The sequence below is a fragment of the Gymnogyps californianus genome, chromosome 1, assembly GCF_018139145.2.
Source record: "Gymnogyps californianus isolate 813 chromosome 1, ASM1813914v2, whole genome shotgun sequence".
In the NCBI taxonomy this organism is placed as follows: Eukaryota; Metazoa; Chordata; class Aves; order Accipitriformes; family Cathartidae; genus Gymnogyps; species Gymnogyps californianus.
The window spans coordinates 194,272,624-194,298,235 of NC_059471.1; the positions used below are offsets into that span (position 1 = coordinate 194,272,624).

At 43.5% G+C, this 25,612-nt stretch overlaps 1 protein-coding gene across 2 annotated transcripts; it reads left to right on the forward strand.

The window, feature by feature from the left end:
- The first annotated feature begins 335 nt into the window (after positions 1-335).
- On the forward strand, positions 336-6,772 carry LMOD2 (leiomodin 2). Of its 2 annotated transcripts, none has more exons than XM_050904408.1 (3): positions 336-670; positions 4,652-5,998; positions 6,343-6,772. In XM_050904408.1, exons 1-3 carry the CDS (start codon positions 398-400, stop codon positions 6,367-6,369), a joined length of 1,647 nt encoding a protein of 548 aa, XP_050760365.1. In that variant the 5' UTR covers positions 336-397; the 3' UTR covers positions 6,370-6,772. The 2 variants fall into 2 exon arrangements, with proteins under 2 accessions (XP_050760365.1, XP_050760374.1); XM_050904417.1 differs by having other exon boundaries at positions 4,661-5,998.
- The last annotated feature ends 18,840 nt before the right edge of the window (positions 6,773-25,612 follow it).

The following is a 25,612-nucleotide window of genomic DNA, read 5'->3' on the forward strand; positions in this document are numbered from 1 at the left end:
TTTCTCTACTGCAGTTTGGACACGAAATCAGTGTAAATGCGCCCGGGGTTTTATTTGCTGCCGCCCCCCCGTCCACGAGGCTGGTATTCTCCCGCTAGCCGCCTGCTCTAAATATGGCCATGGCCAGTGTGTCAATAATCCCCCTCTTTAAGGGACCTGCAAACACTAGTGTTGGGACATTCTTGCTGTTCAGATGTCTAGCTGACGTCTGATGCTTAAAACAGAGCATGCTTTCATCCCTTCGTGCATTGTCGTAAGCCCCCGATGATTACTCTTAAAAGGGTGCCTCCGCTACGCAGGGAAACAGTTGCTGACCAAACGAGACACAGCTTGCTTGCTTCAGCCTTCTTGAATGCCTAGTCACTTCAGGTTTGTACCAGCCTGACCAAGAGGGACCATGTCTACCTTTGGCTACAGAAGAGAGCTCAGTAAATATGAAGACATTGACGAAGATGAGCTCCTCGCTTCTCTCACTGAAGAGGAGCTGAAGGAGCTGGAGCGGGAGCTGGAGGACATAGAGCCCGACCGTAACCTTCCAGTGGGACAACGGCAGAAGAGTCTGACGGAGAAAACACCGACGGGGACTTTCAGCCGAGAAGCGCTGATGGCCTATTGGGAGAGGGAGACCAGGAAACTCTTAGAAAAAGAGAGATTGGGTGCGTGTGACAAGGTAAGATGCTGAGGCATTCGCTGTTTCCTAGAAATATTTGAGCTTGTTCTTCCCTGGCATAATCTTGCTCACTGTTTTCATTTTCTTTCAGTCTCTCGCAGCATTTTTAAGAACTTTGTTAGCCATACTTTTGTGTCTGCTAAAGCGCTGCGTGTTAGCTCAGGGAGGTTTTGCTCTCTCTCTGGAGGTACCTTAAAAGCTTAGCTGAGAAAAGAAGAAAATCCTGTAAAAACTATCGTTAGTGGTTAAAATAGGAATAAATTTTAAAGGGCATGTTAGAAATTATTGCCAGGTAGCAATGTGGACTTTGGGGTAATTTTTGATTTTGTTTAAAATCTAAAAAATTGACTTTTTCTTTCCTTTAAAAAAAATAATCAGTATTGACTGCTGAGAAGCACGTCAGGAAGATAATTTTGAATACGTGTTATGTCAGAAGTTAAGTAAGCGGCCGCCAGGCTTTGTGCTTGCTGGAAGGAAGCTGCATTGCAGTCAGCAGCTTATGTTGCTTTGTTCCTGCTGAGGATCCTTGGCACGGCTCAGGAGTCTTCTGGCAACTGGTGTCAGAGGGTCGCTGTAAGTTATTTAAAAAGTGGCCTGGGGTAGAGTCATCAGCCAAACCATTTATCTGTATTCCCCAAAAAACAACCAATAGTGCTTGCTAGGCAATTCGTCCCCCAAAATAAACATGTTAATAATAAAAGCTGGTCCCTGACCTGCAAATGAACAGTACAGCTGGGCAGGAGTGAAGGGCTCAGTCCTAGCAGGCAATGAGCGCTCTCAGTCTAAGCTAATGTCCATGTCGGCATCCCCTGGGCCCTTGCTAAAACAATTTGTGAGACTGAGCTCTATCAAAAAGCAACTTCTGTTTTCATGTTGGCTCCATGTAATTTCAAAGCAAAGTGGGGACTTGGGGATGTGAGTAGCTTTTTGATTTTTAAGCACTGCATCATACCAAGCTCTGACTCTGTTTATAAGGACATGTTTTCCCATGTTTAAGTAGAAAATAATACAACAAAGGCAAAGACAGCAAAACTGGACTCAGAACTTCTAACAGCCTTGATTCAGGAGCTCGGTTCATTTGCAAGGAAATAATTGCAGTTTGTACATTAGATAAAATATTCTCCTAGAGAAAAGTCACCTGGATTAAAGTAGCCTGCAATAATAATATCCAGGATTTCTTTACACATAAATGTTTTGTCCTGCTCGTGAATGGTGGTGTAATGTCTTTGCAGGCTAGCACACAGACCACTAGCTGTCATCAGACCATTAGTATCAGCTTGCAGACGTTGACTTCACTCCCTGCTTGTCAAGTCCTAGGGAGGCAATGGCAAGATTAATGTTTATTTCCAGCTGAGCCTGGAACTCGAAACCCGGACAGTTCCAAAAAACCTTCTGAACAGGTCTAGTTCGGTGTCTTATATAATGGCAGGATTTTTTTTTTCTTTTTCCATGTCTAAACAGCATTAACAATGGGTACTGGCTAAATCTCAAAGTGCTAGCAAAAGCCTCTATACTTATTGATCTGAGAAGAAACTTCCCAAATGCATCTGTAAATATGAAAATGTTGACATGCTGAGGTAGAGGGCACAAAGGCTCTCTCCACTGAAGGCAGTTAAGAAAGCTCCTTCTGAGGTTCTTGAAAGCAATTTTCTTCTTGCCCTCAACTGTCTTAGACACCTTATCTAAGATGGTTATTTGTGCCCCTTCTATAGTTAGTGGTGAGAGATCAGCCCCTCCAGAAGGCAAGCATCCTGCAGATAGCCTTTTAGGGTGAATGACTTGCCCTCCAGAGGTGTTTACCTCTCTGCATTGACTGTCTTAGTCGTAACTTTTCATCAAGTTACTGCTACGAAGTAAGATGAAGCCCTGCAGGCTGCCTGCAGCAGTCCTGTACTGAAATGCTGCCACAACAACAGAGCATGCCTTTATGGATCTGCAAAGAGGAGAGTACTCGATTTCAAAATTATTGTGCAGATTGTTGTGACACCAAACAATGCATGTGACAGGAAACTTAATTCCCCCTTTGACCCCAGAAATGCCACTCCAAAAAAAAAAAATCAAGTATTTTTTTTATTAATCCAGTGTCATCAAGCATATTAGCAGTCCATTTAGAGGCACCAACTTCTGCTCATCTGCAGCTGTGTTGAAGGCTGTAGTATATATGTTCCTGGATAGGTAAAAGCATAGCCATGAAGACGGGTTCCTGGATACCTGATGTTTTCAGCTTTTAAACGTCTGCGTATATGTATAGAAGCTACAGATATAAATCTTAGTCCCATAATAAACCTGGCTTAAACACAGCCCTTTTTCTATATGCAGCACAGCATCTCTGAGTGTAAGGGCCTTCCCGCACATGATCCACAGGAGAAGCAACGGGGCCGGACCCTGCAAGTCCTCCATGTGCAGGGCAACGGGGCTGGACCCTGCAAACCCTCCAGGCTCTGAACGCTCAGGAATGACAGGCTGGAACAGCTCGATGTCCTGTTTCATTAGAGTCATGCTTCTGCAAACATTACAATTACTGTCTGTTTTTGCGTGTGTCTCAACACAGAAATCTGCTTAAGATTGTGAAACAGTACCATGCAATCTGTCATTACTATTATTTTAACCTTTCCCTGCATTTTTAGAGCCAGATAATTAAGCAAACCTAAAACTGCACAGGTTTTCTAAAAATAGGCTGTCATGTTAGTAACAACACTTTTGTTTTCCAGAAGCACAAAACAGCATCACCGTGTCTCCGCAGAGTATACTCACTTTGTAAAATACCACCTGGTATTTTACAAAGACTAAAATATGAATGTTGCTAAAGTAGTGCATACAGAACAATAGTATTTCATCCAAAATTTTATAAACATTTACAAATGTAAATAAAAAGACATATGCTATGGCTTGTCCAGTAGACATAACAGGACATGGGAGATTTTTTTGGGCAAGAGGTTTAAGGTTGGTCATAGCATGTGGGTTGAGCCATGGCCCATACAACCCAGCCGTGCTTCTGGAGTCCTCCAGGTGGAGAGTGAGACTTTCCTGGGGAGCAGAGCTTTTGCTGCTCCTGTGCAGAGAATTGTCTTCTGCCACCGTAACTGCTAAGGGCACCAGGCAGAGCTTTGAGAAGTGGTTCCAAATGTGCCTTCTTGGTGCCCACGAAACACGCTAAAATAACCTTGGGTTTTAGAAAAACAATCAGTTTACTCTGTAGGCAATGGGTTATAACAAGTTACAGTATGGCAGCAGACCTGCAACAGCTGTTGGTGAGCACAGTCTTAGGTCTTGGCAAACATGAAGAAATTTGGGGATTATTGACATGTGATTACTTGTTACCTGTGGGAATGTGTCTGAATCCTTTGTTCACAAATAGCTTCTAAGTGTGTATAGCCCATGTAGTGCATCCAGAGTCTTTTCGACATGACTCCTGTAATTCTGTATTATTTTGCATGTCAACATGCATGTTTACATGTGCAGACACTATTTGTATTCTAAATCATGGCAGTCTTTAGCCTTTTTAGATGTACTAACATATGCAGGGGAGTCTGAGCATTGACACAGATGTCTAATCCTTATGAAATGAAGAAACTTGTTGCTCATCGATCATGTCCCTTCTGAAATTGCTATCTTGTATTTCTGCTGGCAAGGATCCAAATAATAGCCCCTTGTGGACATGCCAACACATAGAAAACATGAAGTATGTCCATGTTGCAATATCTTGTATCAAATTTTCTCTTGTCAGAAATCATTGACGTCAGTAAAACTGTTCCAATTTATGCTAAGCATTTGTCTTCTAAAGAATATGAAAGAAATAATGTTAAGAAGGTGTTAGGTGCTGAAAAATTTTCTGTTCTCCTAACTGTCTCTGTTTCTGGGGATTTATTTTTAGCTTTCAACATTAACTTATATAGTTTCAAGATAATTGTTTTTGTGCAAAAAGGCAGTAGCTACATTACTGCAGTCATGTTTAACACCCACACTTACATTCCTGTTCAGGATTCTGAGCAAGAAGAAGACAATTCAGAAGACATTCACGAAGAATATTTCACAGAAAGCAATAGTGAAGTGTCTGAGGAGGCATATACTGAAGAGGATGATGAAGAACAAGAAGAAGATGAGGAGGAAGATGAAGATGAGAGTGATGATGAGGATGAGGAAAAGCAAAATGCTGCAGCTGGTGAAAGACCTGAGGATGGCACGAGTTCGGACCACATCAGACGCAAAAAGTGTAACGGCGCAAAGGACAATGAAAACTTACTCAATGGCCACGATGGAAAAGACACCGATAATCTGAGTTTAAAAAGCAGTGCCATCCACCCTTGTGGAAATCCAACGGTTATTGAGGATGCTTTGGAAAAGGTTAGGAGCAATGACCCTGACACCACAGAGGTCAATCTGAACAACATTGAAAACATCACTTCACAGATGCTTATACAGTTTTCTCAGGCCCTGAGGGACAACACAGTGGTTAAGTCATTCAGCTTGGCTAACACGCATGCTGATGACAATGTTGCAATAGCTATTGCTGGTATGTTAAAGGTAAATCAGCATATAACTAGTCTGAATATTGAGTCAAATTTTATCACAGGCAAAGGAGTGCTGGCCATCATGAGAGCTTTGCAGACCAACAAGGTTCTAACAGAACTGCGGTTCCACAATCAAAGGCATATCATGGGCAGCCAGGTGGAAATGGACATAGTTAAACTGTTGAAAGAGAACACCACTCTGGTCAAGCTTGGATACCACTTTGAGCTTGCTGGCCCAAGAATGAGCATGACAAGTATCCTGACAAGAAATATGGATAAACAAAGGCAAAAGCGTATGCAGGAGCAGCGGCAACAAGAGTCTGGTTGTGATGGAGCCATCAATCCAAAGACCAAAGTCTTGCAGAAAGGGACGCCTCGGTCCTCACCTTATGTGTCGCCTAAGAGCTCACCTTGGTCCTCTCCAAAGCTCCCTAAGAAAGCACCGCCAGTGAAAAGTCAGCCTCCAGCTCCGGCACCCCCACCTCCCCCTCCACCCCCACCTCCTCCTCCTCCTCCTCCTCCTCCTCCGGTTATTCCAGAGAAGAAGGCACCAACCAGGAATATAGCTGAAGTCATCAAACAGCAAGAAAGCTCAAAAAAAGCCTTACAGAATGGACAGAAAAAGAAAAAAGGCAAAAAAAGCAAAAAAGATGAGAACAGCATATTGAAGGAAATTAAAGATTCTCTAAAATCAGTCTCAGACAGAAAATCAGAGGAAGGTTCACGACCCTCCAGCCGTCCCTCCACCCCACAAAGGTCTCTCCATGACAACCTTATGGAAGCAATTCGGGCAAGCAGCATAAAGCAATTAAGGCGGGTAAGTAAGGGATCATATTTCAGTAACTGATTGTGGCTTAGATATAGCACAAGCTCAATTAATTTTAGTACATATATATTTAATAAAAAAAAAATTCTTAGAAATGTGAGCATAAGAAAACATTTGGGAGGAGGCTTTTCTCTAATTAGGCTTTTCTCAGCACACTGATTTCTATTCAACTGTGATTTTGACAGAAAGTGGGGTACTTTCCCAGGTTCAGGCTTGTTACGGGAGATGCTGCGTAGCACAGGGCTCTTGGGAGTGTGTCTCTGGTAGGAATTTTGCCATCCAGACTGTACAGCAAATGTAATGAACACCCTCCCCACCCCACTCCTCTTTCGTAGGTGGAGGTACCAGAAGCCCTTCGGTGAAAGCCTGGACGACAGAAGAAGCAGAGCACTGCAGTGGTCAAGGGGAGGCTACTTGTCCATTCGCTGGTGGTAACATAGACTGTCTAGCAAGCTGCTTCCAAAGTACACTTTTAGATTCAAACCATTTCTCTTTTATTTCAAAGAAATAAACCCGCTAAATACGAAAGAATGCTTTAAGGATACATTTGCCTTGTAATCTGTAAATATGGAAGTAATTTTCTTTTTTATTTAATGAGATTTCTATTGAGAAATTGCTGCTTATTTAGATATTCTTTTCAATATCTGATTGCACATCACTGGACAAGTTCTTCACACTGAGATGTAACAGTTTACCAACCTGTGGTTTCTTCTTCTTTTTTTTCCATGAATTTACAATAAATGTGGTTTGAAGCTTTCAAGCAGACACATAGTCCTGGGTTTCTGTGAGTGAAAACCTACCAGATGTTTGCGTCAAGTTCATGAGCATTAGGGAAGTCTCCTGGGAAAGAACCTGAGATCTTTCTCAGCTGCCCCCATCAAGCCTGCTTGGAGAATAGTACCTGAGCCCATATGTTAGTGCGGTTTCATACTGACATGGGAAAAAACGGTTCATAAGGCTACATACAACTAAAACTAAGCTGTGGGCTGTGTCAGGTCACTGGTGTTGCATACCAGGTCCTAAACCTTGATCTAACGGAAGGGGAACTAGGTGATGAATAGAGCTGCAGTTTATGTTGACTTAAAGGTTAAAAATTAATGTAGATATTTTAGGGACGCAGCAGAATTATTCAACTGAGATCCATTCAGTACAAGTGCACACTGCTGTATCTAGGCAGAACTAACCCCAGTGCAGACATTCAGCCAGACAGAGAAACTTGAAAAGCAGTTCAGCATTAAGGTGGAAAAAGGCTTTCATATGATATCAGCTGAACAACAAGCGGGGTGTGAACTGTCAATATGATATGGTAGAAGCAGAGCCAATATCATTTGGAGATGCACGGCTGGAGGTATCACATCACAGGCGATGGCAGGAATAGCCCTTCTTCGTGTAGTACTAGACATCTCCCTCTGTCAGATTAGTTATGGTTCTGGGTGCTTCAGCTAGTGTGAAGGTAGCGATAACATGAAGAAAAGTGAGCAGCGGCCAAAATGTTGAAAGGCAAGAGGAGATACATGTTTAGAAGCACTACTAAATATTAATTAGTTCGCTCATTTCAACAATAAATAACAGAATTAGTATTTCTTTTACATAAAACCACACCAAAGAGAAGTAATTACTTAAGGTTACCCAACATTGCAGTGGTACTGGAAAAATACAGGCAAGCTTGTATCTAGAAATATTAATGAGACAGGTTTCCCCAGAAAGAGGAACAAATTACTGGAGGGAAATGAAGCATAATGGAGAGGGGATCCATTAGTGAATTGTCAGGAATGTTACTGTTACAGCAAGAAAACGGTGAAGATACCTTTTCGCCTTTGTATTTATTGACTAGAACATACCAAAAACAATTTATAACTAACTGAAACACTTTCCAACATTTTTCCTCTTGTCTCAGGATCACAACAACTCATGAGTATTTCTAGACCCAGTATCACAGGAAATATGGTACGTACAATTAGTCTTTAGCTGCCTTTATAATTGCATAGGCTCCCACAGCATAAAAATCAACCTATGGTCAGTCTCCCATGACCGAATGGAAGCTGGAGCTTGGGATCTTCTGAGGATGGAAGCAATGCTGGAATGCAGCCCACAGACAGGAGGAGACCTACGACCCCAGACCTTGTCCCCAGGAGCTTTGTGAAGGAAGAGAAACAGCAAAATGTTTAATCAAGTGCCAGAAGCAGCTAAGCAGTTGCAAGGGAGAATGAAAGATAGGGAGGGAACTCAGGGAAACCACAACAGAGAGAATTTGGAGGAAGACAAGAAAATGTTTAAAAAAACCAAACCCAAACCTTTAAGGAAAGAGGGAGAGTGAGAAGTGAGGAAACTATCCGTATGGGAGGTGAAAACTGATACAGAAAGAGAAGATGATATAGAAGAAAAAGAATACTGAAAAGTGGCAGAAGAGAGAAGAGAAGAATGCAGAAGAAGAAGAAAACCTAGAAGAAGGAAAAAAGGAAGGTAAAATTCAACTTTCAGGTCAGTAGGAGCTGTTGGAGTTGCTCTTTTGCAGAAGGGGAGGGCGATGGGCACAGCCCTTATGAAGGCTCGGCCAGAGCTGCTGACTGCGGTTGCTGACAAGTGGCTCATCAGTCCTCTCTGGTGTGAGGCCTGCTCTGATGATAGAGATTAGTATTTCAGCTAAAATGTAAAGTCACGGAAGTGGCGGCTGCGTGTGGTTATTTAAGCTCGTGCAGTATACTCCCTCACGAAGTGTCAGTCCTGCGCCTTAGCCAAGGTCTAATCTGGGTAATTACCTTCTGCCTACATAAATTTCACAGTGGTTTCACTTGGAGGCATTTCAAGGCATGTATCCTATTCACAGAGTCGCGAGGCAGAGCCCCCGAAAACACCTTGTTAAGGTTTTGATGCCCCGCTGAAGGGAAAGGCAGCCCCCTTCCCTCCTCAGGTGGGTGTCAGCCCTGCTGCCGGCAGCGCTGATCTCCCTCATGGATGCTTCCAAGGAACAATCTGTTTTCCTTTCAAATAGGTAAGCAAGCACCATATGGCAAGCATTCAAAACCCCTCTGGGAGGTACCGTGCCGCCTTCCTGGACTGGAAGATGGTTTAGCAGGAGCCAGGAGGTGCCAAGCCGTGTTCCTGCCTGGGGAACAAACACCCCGCAACTGTGCATTTCCCCTGGGGCCCAGGTCCTGCCTGTCAGCTTAGTTCACTTTCAGTACCCTTCCCTTGAGTCACAGGGAGGCAAATCATCTCCTTTGAAGGCCTGACTGCCTCTTGTTTGACCTGTAAGGAAGGTGGCCCCTGGGTCAGCTCCTGCACATCCAGTGCTATGCCCCCATCAGAGCTGGATGCGGTGTCTTGACGAGGGAGCCCCGGGACGCAGGTATGCTCCTCATTTGGACTCGTAGGGCTCCCTGCAGTGGGTGGCCGTCCACTTTCTCTCAAAGACCAGTCAGAGAAACAAACACACCAAAATCCGTCAAAATGAATTGGTCAGCAATAAAAGAGCTGCAAAGGATAACCAAGTGCTTGCTGTTACTGAAGAGGTAAAGGGACAGGAGAGGACAATGGGTTATAATGTCTTTAGGAACAGATGATATATCCTTAGAACATTATTTATCATCTCCTCATGAGTTGCAGAAATAACCAGCCCATTGAAGAGTGGAAATACTGTAGCTTCCCGAGGAAGAAAAAAAGCAAAACCTGCCTCCCCTATTTACACTGAGCCAAATTTGGGCTGGGGGGCGGGAGAGGAGGGCTGGGTGCTGCGCAGACCACACAAGCTTCACACTGTGATTGAGACTGACACAAGGTCCTCCCGCCACCCCACGCCTACCCTGCCCCGTGTGCGGCTGCGGTGCCGCTGCAGCGGTGATCTGCCACCCAGCTGCGCCGGGCAAGGGCTGCAGCCTTGCGTGGTGGTCGGAGGCTATGCCACCCTGTGAAGCCCCATACCCCAGGTAGTCTGACAAGGAGGCACTGCCTCCACTTCATGCTTTGGCCCTTCCCCATAACGTGTATCCATGTGAGCATCTATGCCGTGTCACATGGTGCGAAAGAGCTGACCTACTGAAGCACCAGAATTATCAAGAGCTTGACTGTTACCTGTAATTCCACTATTTGGCCCTTTAGTTTGTGCCTCATCACCTAGGGAAGTGTCTGAGCTTATAGAAAGAAAAGGAGCTCATAAAAGTCCAAGAGATTTTATTTCCACGTCCTCTGGAAGTTTCCTGCCTCCTGCCTAGTCCCCTGTTAGATGTTCTGGACAGTGACCCACGTTGCTCTGCAACTGGGGGGTTTAGCTGGGGGTAGAGGTGCTGGTCCGACAGCCCTGCAGAGGTGCTTCCTTCCCACCAAACAGGGCAGGTGGCCAACGTGGCTCCTTCCAGGCGAAGCCACATCCATTTCTGGAGGCTGAGTCTGCGCTGCATGCAGCTGGGAAGCCAGAAGAGCTGGTGCAGCACAGTCCCAGCATGGCGTGGTGGGAGGATGGATGTCCTGGGGCCTGGGAGGCTGTGAGGAGGAGGGGAGATGGCCTAGGCCTCTCCCTCACCCGCATGCTAGCACAACACAGGCGCAACCCTCCCAGCACAGAAGAGAAGCTGTGAGTATTCAAGACTTCCACGCCACCACTCGTATGGTTTCCTCAGAAGTTCATCAGATCTATGGAAGTAATGATTAAGGCAGAGCAGCTCCACAGCCAAAACAGAGAAGACTTGTCTGGAGGTTGTTTAGAGAGTGACACATAACTACCATGAGGTAGCCATGAAGGGGGCACCTGCAATGCCTGGATGTAAGGGGAGAAGTAGCTCCAAGAACTATTCCTGGGTGCAGGCCCAAATGAAACAGCATCTGGAAGAGTGTGTACAATTCCAGTAACTAACAGCCAGGAAAAATTGTTTTGAATCAGATGAGGGGCAGAAAATGGCTAGGATAACTGCGGAACTGGAGAGGCTGTCCTGTGAGGGAGATGAGAACAGGTGGTGGGATCAGTCTAGCCAAACAAAGGCTCAAAAGGATTTCAGCTCACGTCTATAAATACTGCAAAGGAGAAAGAGCTACAGGACACTGTCAGCAGTAGGGAAAAAAGAGGACAGAAACTGTGCATGACTGCATTTGGATCAGAAATTAGAAGACATTTCCTAACTCTTAGAACAAGAAGGTTCTTGGAACAGCATTCCCATTAAAAAGGAATGGGCAAATCCACAAACTTACTGTTAAAAGAATGCAAGAAGCTTATGAAAAGGATAGTATAGTATGGTGCTTTCAGCAGGAGAAGCCTGAAATTGGTAACACAGAAGCTCCTGCCATTGTTCTATTAATGCTCTTAGATGTGATAAATCCAGAGGATCTGCAAGCTGGAATAGTATTGAAAGTTGTAAAAATCTCCTACAATTTGTAGTAAGATGCTTTATTTTCAAATCCATGCAAGTCAGATGTAACTTTAGAAAAAGACTGTCATATGGAGGCCAAAGTCTTCTACTAGATGGTGGCTTGATACCATCTACACTTGATACCAAGAGGAACCAAATACTTACAAGACGGAGCAGAATTTGGTTCACATATTGATAAGCCCAGCACTGTACATGGTCTATACAAGACTGTCTTGGTCTGACAGATCTCTATTTCCAAACCCCTGCACTTAAGACAGAATTCATTTTTAGATTCATTCCTCAAAATTTACAACAGAAGTTTACTTTGACTTGCCAGTTCAATGACTTCATTTTGAATTTTAACTTCTTGAATAGGATAGTGATAACTGTGCCTTACACACGAGGAGAAAACCTGCAACCAAGAGATAAAGCCTTGCTCAGAAATTAAATTGTGTGCCTGTGTCACTGAGAAGATGCTCTTTAGAAGCACCTGGTGATTTGGAGTGGCTGCTTTTATATAAGTAGCATGAGATATTTTTCTTTTCAGACATGCAAAATGTCAGCCCACTGACGGTGTTTCAAGTTAGGCACCTCTAAATGAAGTTTCTGAACCAGACCGTGATTTTTGCAGTATTTTGGTCATTTTATTTTATCTGACAGTTCTCTTGCTCTTGGAAGTACAGAGGACTCATCTTTAAGAGCTGCTACTCAGAAAAGACCTTCATCATCTGAGGGGAGACATCTCAACATCCCGCCTCTCGGCTGAGACTTGAGCTTCCCAGTCCTCAGCCTCACCCCGACCTGCCAAGACCCAGAGCCACGAAGGAGGAGGATTACGGGCAAGGGATGCCATCACAGCTCAGGTAGGCAAAGTGAAGGTATGAATCTGGATGAAGTAAGTGGGCTACTGGTAAGGGTTAGCTGCGGCAGGGTAGTTCCCAGCACGGACCAGCAGCTCCCCAGCTTGCCAGGGCTGTCCTGCAAGGGGAGCGTGGGATGAAGGTCTGTCGCAGCTTTGGGTCTGCCGGGCGGACGCAGCCTTGCGCTGAAACTGGGAGGTGAAAGAGCAAACTGCAGCTTGTGCGCAGCGGTTGAGGGGCTTACTTTCTTTCTGTGGAGGTGGTGGAAAAATAGGGTAACATTCACCAACCGGCTGTGGGGTAGCTGGTGCGTTATCAGACCCAGATGTAACAGTTCTGTGTGAAAAGGATCGATCAGTCCAAAAGAAAAATGGAGATATGGAAAAATTCTGCCCTTGTTGAAAGCAGGGCAACAGCCTGCCTGCCAGGTGTATTTATTTCTATCTGTAACACTTGACTATTTTCAGCTTCAGATGAATATGAATTTTATAAAGCCTTTTTAATGGCAAAAAATAAATGATTTTCTACAGAACTCTAACACAGGGAAAGATGCTTCTCTTTCCTTAAAATATTGTCACAGTAAAAATTCTCAGTGAGTTTCTGGTAAGAGCCAGAACATGTATCCCAGAGCCAAGACTAAGGGTTCTGTCCTGGGCTGTGCTTCTGCTATTTGTGTACTCTGGGGTATATTGCTTAATTTCTTGTGCCTCTGCTTTGCCTTGGAGATATCAGTACTGATCTGCCTCACAGTACTGCAAGGCTACGTTCATATAGACTCAAGTGTGCTCCAAGATCCTCAGACATCAAGAGCTATTAGATGCATTATTTTTATTTTTATTTTAGCTAACAAACAGGAATGTTTTGACTGGCTGAATATAAGTGAATATGATGAATGTCAGTGTATTTCTAAGTGGTAAGAGAAGCACAGCCCATGTCCCAGTGCAGGAAATTTTGTAAATACAGATGAAGCAAGCCATGAGGCCAGGAATCCCCAGGCTGACTCGGCTATGCAAGAATGCCGTCGAAAGGAAGACATGCCATTTCTCTCATTTAGTCACCTAAGAAACAAGCATATAAGGGACGGAACGGAACGGAACGGACAGTCAGAAATGCTTATGTACCCTGAGGAGAATAAATTGGGGCTGTTTCCCAGGAGAGGCCTAGGAGTCAATTTCACCAGACTAACCAAGTATAACCTCTACCCATCAGACTATTATTCTTGCATGGGACATACCTGAAGTTTCAATTCCATAGGTAAGGAATTTGTCCCTTTTGCACCCCATTACGCCTTTCTGCCAAGAGCATTAGGTCAATCCACCCATAAAGGGCTAAATATTTCCTGGGCTTTTCTTTCCAGGGCTTTTTCTGAGAAACATTTGGAGCCATAGGTTTATTTTTATATTAACATACTCATGACTGTTCTTGAGGGCTGTCAATGAGCTACAGTTAAAGCAGTGAATTTCACAGGCACCTGAAGGAAGTGTTTATGTGTACACAAAGTGGGGTCACTCCTTTCGCTCAGTCTCAGCTTACTGCTCTTTAATCAGCAATACATGCCTCTGTTGCTGTGTTTCACAAACAAGTTGGAAGGCAACAGTGCTCGTGTTTCATGTGCTCTTGAACACTTCCGCCGAACTCCAGCTCTTCGTTTTCCTGTTCACCAAGTCTGCCCTGACCACGACAGGTTAGTCTCGATTCTGTAGGGTGGGCAGGTACAGGCAAACTCTGCCCGTATCACGAGCCGGTGAGACAGGCACCAATGCCAGTCCAGGTGGTGTGTGACTGCACAGGCAGCACTCAGACAAGGCAAACGTTCTTGCCTTTCATCTGGGTTTATTGCACAGGTTTGGGTGCCTCACTAGCCCCTGTTACATGACTTTTGGTCTGCTCCCATTCATCTGCAATGGGCTCTGTAGGCTTCCTTACCACATCCCATGACAGGCTTATCTTTTGTCTAGCCAGTCATGAACTAAACTTTTCAGTTTAGAGTGACCCAAAACAGTCTAAGTGAGATCCAATCACTCCAAACATCTCAATTGCTGGATTTTCGATGCAACACCAGTCGGAGCAGCTCCAGGACAATTTTGCAGCTCTGGATGAGCACTGCTGTGGTCCCTGTTGCCCCCTTCATGCCTGCCTGTCTGTGCGTTGCTGCTCCCTGTCTCGCACCAAACCTGCAATCAGTCAGTTTGGGGAGGTAAACCAGCACCAAAAAAAAATAAAAGAAAAAGAAAACCAAACAAACAAAAAGGAAGACTGTTCTGGTTTGGTTCCCCAGACCTCTCACTGCAGTTTCAGTGCTGTGTTGCTGGTGCAGGGGAGGTGGTGGGAACCTCTGACCACGCATGGAGGGAGGACAGCATCTGGCAGCGTGGATTTAGCTTGTTTTAAATTGTTCTGGATCCGTACCCTAAGGTCTTTGTGACAACGGAATGGCAGATGCTGATAGCCCAGCACAGCTGAGCAGCCCGCATCACCCCACTGTGATGGCTCCCTCTCTCAAATTCCCACTGAGAAGAATCCCACAGGTCACATGAAGAACTGGGCTCACAGCTGGGTGTCAGACAATCCCCAGCTCTAATCCCGCTCTGCCAGCTCCGTGCTATGAGACACGGTGTGCCTCAAGGGCATTGAATGGCCTGTGTCAGCTTCCCATCTCTGTAGAGCATAAAAATTAGTTACAGAAAGCGCTCCCAGAGTGGCCTTTGCTCCAAGATAAGATCAAATATAACTAAACCGGTCCTTAAAAATACGCAGTAGATGGAACGCCTAGTCTCCCTAAACAACAATCCATTGGAAAGTCTTCCTTAGAGCTTCGTCATCTTCTCAGGTGGAAAGTAAGCCCATTACTTTTTGTACCATCCACACTGCACATGGAGGACGATTCACACTGGATAGTTGTTGTTTGGCTACCTCAAAGTGGCAATGTGTGGCCTCATCTGTGAGTGATTGTATATCATGTTAATAATACAAAATGCTGTATCTCATTCTACCACTTAATTAAATGCAGAGTGACCAGATCTGTTCAATGCTAAGGGTACTGGGTCCTCTGATGGTCATCCGTTCAAGAGCTAATAGGGCCCATAGCTCATTGCATGGTTAGCTAGCTGTGATCCCACCAAGAGCATGATTAATTCTGAAGCAGTCCACTATTCCCCCTGCAGTGTGCCTCTCCGCAGCTCCTCAGCTATATTCCCCACCAGAAGAGACATGGTGGTGAGTAACTGGGAATATGGGGTCGTTGTCACATTTGGGGATCTGCATGACCCAAGATTGCTCTCCCATCACTTGCCTTGCCTGTCAGTTTTCTGATACTGTCTCATCGTTGTGTGGACACTAGTAGTGCCACCTGGGATAAAGTGGGAATGGAGTCATAGGTGCAGAGGCGGTTCTTTCATCAGGGATGGGCCAGTTCATCACTTCCAGGATGGAATTTCTGATCAGAGTGAGAGAGTCAGCCTGACCCTTCAGGTCTTGAGTGCTGCTGCTGTGGTGGGACTCATGCCTGAGACCGCTCAAAACAAAGATGTGAACTTCATTCTGTCATATTTCAATGAATGTTTCAACACCTCGTTGCCAAATCAGCCTCTTTCTGAGCTGATAAATATTTACCCCCTCTCCAAATGGAGCAGTGGTCTCAAGAGAATTTCAATTTGCTTTGTTTATAGGATATTTCCTTATTTGAAATTCGAGGTTAATGCATCTCTTGGGCAGATTCCGGGTGTCTCTCTCTCACATTTGCTTTTCATGAGGAAGTCTGCAGGGTTCATTTCTTCCTGGGGCAAATGGTGAAACCGTTCAGTTCTTCAACAAGCCATGGGATGGAAAACCTCTCCAGGGCCATTCAGTCCTCTCGCTGGGGCTGGGAGAGCTGGAATGATCAACGTGCAAAGGAGAAAGAAGATTCAAATGTGTCCACCTCATTCCAGTTGTTCTGTCAGCAAGAGATGCTGCCTGCTGCCCTGAGGTCGCGGGAGGTCTCCAGGGCCATTGCCTGCATTCAAAAGCAAGTAATGGCCTTGGTTGGGTATGTTATTTCTGACACAGAACATCATACTTTAAAAGCAGCACATCTGATTTAGTTGAAACTGGCTGGGAATGACCTGAAGGCAGATCAGGAGTTGCATAATTTATTACAGTCAGCTTTTAAGTGAAATTAGGGATTTAGTCTGGAAAAGCTGTTGAAGCTTTACCCTGATTTCCTGCCTCTTACACCAGATATTCTATAATGCTTTAAAATGCAAACACTGAGCTAACCGGTGGCAGAATTTCCTGTACGGTCTCAGCACAGCTGCTTATGAGCAGGACTCCCACTGCAGTACATGGGGGAAAGCTGCATAAAAATATATGAGGAACTAAGGATGCTATATCCCTTTATTTGCTTTTCCAGCAGGCAGTGTGCGAGGGATCACCTTGCTGTGAGATGGACGTGGGCACCGGCTGCCAGTGATCAGACTTCTCACTTGAAGGGCTGTCTCACCAGCTTGGCCTCCACGCTGCACGGCACCAAGAAAGGTTTAACTATCGTCAGTTTTTCTTTTTTCTTTGCATGTCTCTTCCCATTCCTGCAATGCCACTTTCAAAATTATGGAAGAAGCATGCCCCATCACTTCTATTTTCTCCTGCCGCCCCTTCCCTTCATTTCAGTGTTTTGCATAGAAGAGGCTTGCTTTTTTCCATGTGTGCTTTGGGACATTTGTCTGTCTAATAACTTTCTCAGAGACATACTCAGTGTGATCCAAGTGTTATCCGCTTGGGCTCAGGGTGCTCTCATCAATGTCAGTCCTTTCCTTACACGTCTCTGTGCTGGGCTCCACATTGTCATGTCAAACGACACCCTGCAACCTTTTCTTTCCCTTTTAATCCTCATCTGGCATTGCTCGGGTCATGAGAGATGTAAGTACATGAGGTAAGGAAAAGCAAAGCCTAAACCATGAAGACAGCCTGAATCAAGGCTCCATCAAGCTGCTTTTCCTTCCCACTGGCTCTGAACCAGAACAAAGAATAAGACATCTTTTCATCTTGTGTCTCACTACCGATGAAGAATGTACTTCCTAGTAGACATCACACAGGCTTTTAAATCCCTGAGTGTGTTTCAGGTAGAAGGTCCTGTCCTGGTGGTTGGAAATGTGATAAACATAAATGAGAGGTTTCTCTGGTGGATAAAGAAAGATAAAACTGAAACTTCCACTATGAATCTAAATAAATGTTCTTCAGCATTAATTTCTCTAAAGCAAAAAATCCACAAAGCATTTTTAATATAATTTGCTGCTTTTCTGTATTCTAAAAATCTCTTTTACAGATTTTATTGGAAAGCAGCTACATAATCACCTGCACCACATATAAAATATGTAATTGCAACTTGGAGGAGAAAGTGAGTTTGTTCTGGTATTAAAAATTCTCTATCAGAAGAATTCAATAAATATAATGCAGCATGCAGAATCAGCCTGATTTTTATTTTAAATGCCTTCTCCAGTACCACAGGGGTATGTCCTTTATGCAGCTCCAGCCTCCAGACAGCCAAACAATTACCCTCGTTACAAGGGCCAAATGTTTTGCCAGCTTGCAAGAATTGCCAAAACTGTAATATGAACTTGTGGATCTCTTGATATATTCTTGTACAAACTGCTGTCTTTCAGTGTAATGGGGCACTGCCTCAGATAGCCTAACAAATCCCTTCTCAAGCCTGTAATTCCAGTCTTTGTTTCTGCTCTATGAATTCTGCCAAACGCTCATGTACCCCAGAGAGAGGTCTGGGGGCTTTGATCGTACATACTGTGCAGATTGCTGCAGATGCTCCCATCTCCAATGTAACCTTGTATTTTGTACATCAGCTATGTTCTTCTCTGAGACAGCATACAATTAAGAGGAAACAGTGATGAAATGCAGAGACAACCCCATACCATGTCTCCCCAGCAGGTAGCTATGGTACATGAGAGCTGCTCAATGAACATAATAAAAACTAATCCTATAGGGACTCACTCTTTACAAACTAATAGCTCTATTCCTTACCAAACCTGTGGTTGAAGTATCACACCAATTAAACACATATTAGTCTCTGAGAATGAGACTATTGCTAGTTAAGTACCGCCATACCGCTGTGTTTGCTGTTGCAGAGATCCCATCCCATCTATTTCCAGAACATCCCAACAGTTTGACTGATTGAGTCCATACCACAACTTCATTCCAGTTTAGTAGTTCTAAACACAGCTTGGTGGAAAGATTTCATGACTGGATAAATGTAATGCTGCTGGAACGAAGGAGCAATGGGTAGAGCACGTACCTTCACCACAAAGTTCTGCAAAAGCCTTGGTGAAATGAGCCTTCCCCATTTGCAATTTGAGCAGTAACATTTTATTGCCTGAACCCTTTACAGAATCTCTTGCAGACTGATCTGGTTAGTGTTAGGAAAATGCTCAGAGGTCCTGAACAAAATGCTGGCACACGCCTGCAGAGAATAACCAATATTTACACTGAATGAAAAACTTTGGGGTTAGTACATCTATGAGCTTCTGTTCAGCAAGACCTTAAGAAGTTGCGTTGGGCAGAAACATTTTCCCAGTTTCAGTCAAATTAGCAACACAAAAGACAAATTTTTTGTTTCTTTTTTCCTTCTTTAATGCTGCAAAATAGATGCTGCTAAATTAGAACCCAACTGTCCTCATAGTAATACAACAGGAGGTCAGACTTAAAGAGCTACATTTGCCCTTGTGTTTCTTGGAAGCCCTCTCTGTCTCTAAGTTGACAGTGCAGCTGTTCACTGAAAATTATGCAGAAAGATTAATAAAATCTTAGTTGGGATCTTAAAATATATGGCAAGTCCAACAGTTTTAAGTAAGCATGGATCACATTGTTCAGCTGAAATAGCTGTCACATTTTTACCCTGTGGCTGTAGTATTTATCAAGTGCAAATAGTAAAAAAGAAATTTAATAGAGGAAAGTAAATCAATCTGATTTCAGCCGCATCCAGTCACAATTTCTCCTAATGTCCCGTGATGATCCGAGAAGCTGGGGGACATACAGTGTGACTGTCATCCCACAGCAAAAATATTATCACACACTTCAAAGTCAGAGCTTTAACGTGCACCCTGATGAAAACAGGATGGCCCCTTTCAAACTGAGATGATAGAGACAGACGAGGCAGTAAGACGAAACCAGCAGGAGCCAGTACACACAGAGCTGCAGTAAATCCAAGCCATGAACAGAATGCCTCCAGTACTTAAAATCTTCCGAGGCCCCTGAGCTTTCTGAAAGCATGGCAGCACCACTGCTGCACCCTTTGGTCTTGCAGACCTGCAGGGATTCAGAAGAGGCACCAATTCCGGTGATTTTATAATGACTTACACCCATGAAACTAAGGTTCTTTACATCTTTAGGGAGAAATGTGTGACCGTTTGCAGCCAATCAGCAAGGAAGTCTGATAGATTAAATGGGCAGAGCTGCGTGGCCATATGATAGGGCCATACATAGCTGCTGCCGCTCGTACAAACGCGGCCTGCAATAATCTTGGGCAGGTTCGCTTGCCAGTCAGCGCTTGGGCTCGGGTGGCTCGCCCTGGCGAGGACTCCCTGTTCGGGATCAGTTAAGCTTCTGACGCCGTCGATCACAGTGCAGTGAGAGAGAGCTGCTGTGAGAGGGTGTGCTGCAAACCTGCTGAGCACATTTCGCTTGTAAACTACGGGATTAGCAACTGCTCTATAACTTCAAGTCCCCAAACTCATGTTTTTCACATAGTTTATTAAAACTTTTAGTTTCTTAAAACAATCCGAGGGGAACTGCATGCTGTGGCTGGGTTTCCAGTGTTCTGATCACACAGGAGATATTAAATTCAAAAGCATAGTTTAAGGCAACACTAGAGTATGACCCAGTATTTGCACACACAGATAATCAAACTGCTCAGATTAACTCTGGTTTACAGACATGATTCTGGTGGGTTTTGTTTTTCTTTTTGGCAGCTTAAAAATGGCTGCTGATTCTGAAAACCAGGCCTAGTAGAAATAAAGAAGTCTTACCTAATGTTTTTGTTCTGAGAATTGAGATAACTAAATTTTAACAAGTAAAATGGCATTTTAAAATATTTTCAGTGTCACATGTCTGGACTGCAGTACCGTGGTCTATATGTATTTATATGCATTACTTTTGATACGCTGTTACCACCGTTACACAGATGGGCAACTGAGGCACAGGGCAAGCTGGGGTGAGATCTGGTTTCAGATAAGACACCCACATCTAAGTGTCTGAAGTATGGATGCCTACCTGCTCAATGGATGTCTACACTCTCATTACAGCCAGTGGAGATAAACAGAGTCTGAAGAGTGACTGAGTTGGGCAAATGTAGGAGGCTACTTTGGGATGCATCCCACCCTGATTTCTCAGTTACGCATCATCTATTTCTGAGAGAGGATACAGCTAAATCTCTTGAACGCTGAGCCATGAGGCCTCTTGCATGGGGACATGACTCCCATGATGTTCACTACAGGTTTTCGTACGCACTGCTGAGCTACCCCATGCAGACAGTCCTCCCTGATGGCCACCACTCTCTGGAGTCACCTCCAAAAGAGCACTAAGAGATAATCTGCTTGAGATTAGACAAGATGCTTCTGCCACACACAGCAGCAGCTTCATCCAGGACACTGTCCTCCTGCTAACAACCTGAATGAGTTTTATGGCAAAGAATGGACAAGATGGCAAATGTTCAGATAGTCTGACTTTTCACTGTCTTCCAGAAGGCACTAGTTCTATCTATGCAGAGAGGGAACATCTGCAGAATGGGCCAAAGGTAACAGGCTTAGTGCTGAAAATGGCTTGGGGAAGGACATAAGGAAGCATATAATCTAGTTTTATTGGAAAGTCAGGAACCACGAAGATCTGTAATGATCTCATATTGTACCACACTTCTGGAGGATTTCAGGACCAACAGAAAAGACTGTTCTGACAGTGAAAACAGAAGGAACACGACTAACAACGTCAACTACCACAGCATTTGATTTCAATCAGGGGGTTGCAGCTACAGCCTTTCAGGAAACAGAGATATGTTATGTCTACAGGTAATAGCGCGACAATTCATTTCTACTTGGCAGAATACACAGTCTCACTAAATCCTCTGCACAGCAGCGTAGCTGAAGGCAACTCGGTTAGTCAGCTAGCATCCACAGGGCGAGGTACAAGGAATGCTGTTCTAAACTTGTTCCAAATCCAGGTATCATCTCTAGACTGGATGGGCAGCTTGACTAAGGAGGCAGATTCCTCCCATAAAATAGCGGAACAACAATGATCATCCTGACTGGTCGCTGCCCAAGGTCTGCGTGATTTCCTGAGGTCCATACCCTAGAGAGTCAGCACACGATGAACCAGGCAACATGCCCAGCAGCAAAGAAAGATTCCAGTATTTTTTTGTTTTCTATGCCAGCAGTGATCTATGTTGGGTTGACTCCTTGAAGGATGCCTCTTGGATTACAGCTATCCTTTGACCAGCCACCCACTTGTCACATTGTTTGTTAGAGCAATCAGTGCAAAGCTTTCTCTATTGGTCATTTAACATCTCAGAGTATTCTTCAGCTAAGTATGTAGGTAAGATCATTTTTTTCTGAAAGAGGAATCCACATTAGGACAACTTCTGTTCACTTTGAAATGGCTCATGTCTTACACAACAGCTGCATGCTGTAGGCTGCTGAAGGTATTTGTTAGGCAATTGTGCTAACTGTATTTTTATCATGGGGTTTGGAGAGCTGTGCAGGAATAAGACATTGGTAGTGAAGACCAGAATGGCCGAGAGTAGTAAGGGCTGAGATGTGATCATGTATCTGCAAGAAAGAGACGCTGCAGTTGTCTGCATAGGACATTAGTTTAGCAGGAGTCAGAAGAGTATCTCAGCTCCTGTAAGGCCAGCATGCAGGATGTTATAGCGCAAAAGGGATACTTTAAACATTACAGAATGATTTCATACAATTTTTCTTTTCTTCATCTTGCTTTACTGGACTCTGTTGGTCCTTCTGCAGACTTATAATCAGATTGTTTTGGTTTGGGTTTTTTTTGTTTTTTTTGGTTTTTTAAGGTCTCTGAACACTCGTGGTATGTACTTATCTCCATTTTGGCCACTAAAAACCCCTAGTAGGGCTGTGCCTTCTTCCCAGGCATCTTGCTGGCTGAGGTCTTAAATTTTGTTGGTAGCTTTCCTTTTTTCCTAGTCTGGTAAGAATTCTGCTTTATCTGATAGCTTGCATTAGAATTAGGGTAATTCATAAGGAATATACAGTAGGTTTTTAAGAACTATTTTCTCCATAAGGAGTAACCCACACGTGATGGGTTGCCTGGCTGAGGAGCAGATTAGCAATGTAACATGCCATATTCAAATACTTTTCTAAGAACACAGAGTCTGCAGGGAGACCTGCCAAGAAAATCAGTATTTCCCTCTCCAAACCACAGTATGCCATTCAGACAGAAGTTTTGGAAAAATCATCTAGAAATACTTCTAAAGATGTATTATTTCTGTTTGGCAAATTGTAGACATGGTAAAGAAATGAAAAGGTCCAGGTACCATCCCGCTATGCTTTTCATCCAGGAATTATATTGACTCACATATGAAAAGGGCAGCACAAAACCTAGATAGGAGCCGGATGGGACGCTGAAAACTAAACAACAGCATCCCCATTTCAAAAACAAACCCAACAGCAATACCATAGTCTGTATCTTCCCTGTCATGTGCTCTTGGCACCAACTTTGATACAAAGAGCTTGCTATTTGTTTTTGTACCAGATAACCCACTACTAGCATGGTCAAAAATATAAAACGCAGGCCTGAGCACTGTTTAACATGACTGACAGCAGAGGGGCTCGCTTGCTCTCCAGAACTGATCTTCCTCTTACCTGTCTTGGGGACAGCAGGTAAGTTTTAGTAACATATTCTCTAAGGATTAGGTACTAAAGCTACTACTGGTGAAAACTTTATTCTTGATGTAGGACCTTGAAAGAGAATGCTACTACCTAGCAGATTTCTGCTTTAGCCACTTGCCTTTCACGCTTACACACATTACCCTCAGGAGACGAACCACAGAAAATGTGTTTGTTAACTGGGTCTAGACCACTCTTTCCATTTCATTTTGAATTTAAAAATAAAGACAGATTCTCTGCTGACAGTTGAACACGCATAACCCTGACAAAGGACTATATGCTGAGGATCATTTCTTCTCTTGATAATGAAACAAGCACTGTTTTGGTCCAAAAGACTATTCTAACCAGAAAAATCCATAGTAGCATCTAGTTAAAAAAAACCAAACAACAAAAACAACCCAAAACCAAAAAAAAAAAAGGAAGAAAAAAAGAAAAGGATGCAGGTTTCTCAACAGTCTGTCAGTCTGTGTACCTTGCATCCTGCGCATCTGGGAAAGCCCCATCTACCAGCAAAGGGCCCCAAATCCAGCTCAACTGCTCTGGCAGTTGCCTGGTTTTTGGCATCAACATCCAGAAGAGCCAATTCCCGATATTGCACGGCTGCTGATGTCATTTAAGCAAGTACTTTGTGTCTGATATATGATACAAGCATTATCATATTTCTTAAGCTTTAAACTTCAGATCGTATTGTGTCCCCCAGCTGGCACATACAAAAATATAATGAGGGTTAAGGCTGTTTTCAAACTTGTTCTGTTTAAAGTTTCTCTGAAGTTTTAAAACTTCTCTGAAGTTTTCTCCTCAGAAAGCCTTATAATCCCTCATCTAATCCTCAAGTAACAAGTTTAAAAATCATACTGCTCGAGTAACAAAACTCAGAAAAGATGATTAAGCTTCAGGGAGGGAAAAAAACACACACATGAAGTAATGGCTCAAGAATTTCACTCCAAAAAGACTCCAAAAACTCTTTAGAGCACTAGCCAACAGGCCTTTAAGTATGTTTGTCAGTACTAATAGATAAAAATCACAATAAATATAAAACATCAAGCTTCACAATTTCAGGTGTGTATTAAGCTGTTTATAGATGGGTAAGTCCTGCAGGTATTACCCAGAACTACAGTAGAGAAAAATTTGAATACCTGATAAATTACTATTCTAGCTCATTTTAGCAGGTTACTCCACAAATACTGTAAAATTCAGCATGACATAAAATTTGTCAGAAAACAACTCATATTTATATGTTGATATTGATGCAATGATTCTACTTCTCAACACGCATCTGCATTAATTTCAAATCTGTCATTCCAAACAACTAATGGTTTATTTTTTCAAGCACAAAATAGCAGACATGCCATAGCAGTTTGGTGATTAAAAAGAAAAAAGTCTCTTCCACAACTGTATAAACATCCCCAAACTTTTGAACACTACCTTGGAGAGAACTGTCAGGCTTAAACATGGACATTAAACTTCCACAGCTCACTTTCTAGTTCGTACTACCCTACCCTTTTCTTCTTCTCACTCACAAGAAAACTCCAGGCAGTAAACAAATAACATAGCAACAGGAGTCCTTACTGCAGTGCTAGAGGGTAACACTGGTCCTCTGAGAGACAGACGTTTAGTATCTTCTAAGCTTCCCCAAACCATTTTCACTTCTCTATAAATAAAGCTGCTTATCACTGTACTTAAGCTTCAGGAACTTTAATTAGACCAGGAATTCCTCTAATGATTAGATAAAGGCTGTTGCAATGGATTGGTAACAGTCTTAAACAAAAACAAAAGGATCCTTCCTCCTTTTTCCTCTTTACATACGTCTTACTTCGGGAAAGTAACCATTGTCAAATTAAAAAACTGAAAGAAAAGCCGCCTTTCAAAAGTATGTTTTAAGCTTCTGTTTACTAAGTGGAGAGGAAATAATTATCTACCTCAGCACACCCTGTAAGTAACAATTCCAACTTTGCCTTGCACTTAAGGCCTAAAAATCAGAGAAGGACTAAACTTCAAAAGAAAGTGTACACGAGATAAAAATTTGAAATACTGGACTCTTCAGCTGCTTTAGAGGAGGAAAGCAGACTTCTGAAGTGTCCTGAGCTCAAACATTACAACATGCAAGACAAAGATCTGCATCTGTAAAAACCTCGTAAGTTAGAGCATTCATTGACAAGAGTTAACTATTTAGTACTCCTTCTAGAGTGTTTATTAATGAAGCCATGTTTGTTTGACCTTGAACTGTTGCTGGATTATTGCACTTGCCTGCAGCAGTAGCTGTTTCCAGAGAAGCTGCTGAGCAGCCATGAGATCTGCCAGGAGGACAGGGTGTCACATTCTTACTCATTGTGTTTATTCACTAGCACAATCCAACTTTCCAGAGACATGAAAACTACTGTGATTTGACAGCGGCTATTTACTGCTTTGTGAACTTGGCTAGGCGACCAAAGTTACTTTTAAAGTGTGTAATCAATATGCAGATCTATTTTAAAAGCTGTGCCACAATTAGCACTTAAAAACCACACAGTTTTACAC

Excerpts from the sequence above, each read along its gene's own strand:
- LMOD2 (XM_050904408.1), top strand. The coding sequence starts at position 398 with ATGTCTACCTTTGGCTACAGAAGAGAGCTCAGTAAATATGAAGACATT. Across the intron at positions 671-4,651 it reads GATTGGGTGCGTGTGACAAG|GATTCTGAGCAAGAAGAAGA; the intron begins GTAAGATGCTGA and ends ATTCCTGTTCAG. Across the intron at positions 5,999-6,342 it reads GCATAAAGCAATTAAGGCGG|GTGGAGGTACCAGAAGCCCT; the intron begins GTAAGTAAGGGA and ends CCTCTTTCGTAG.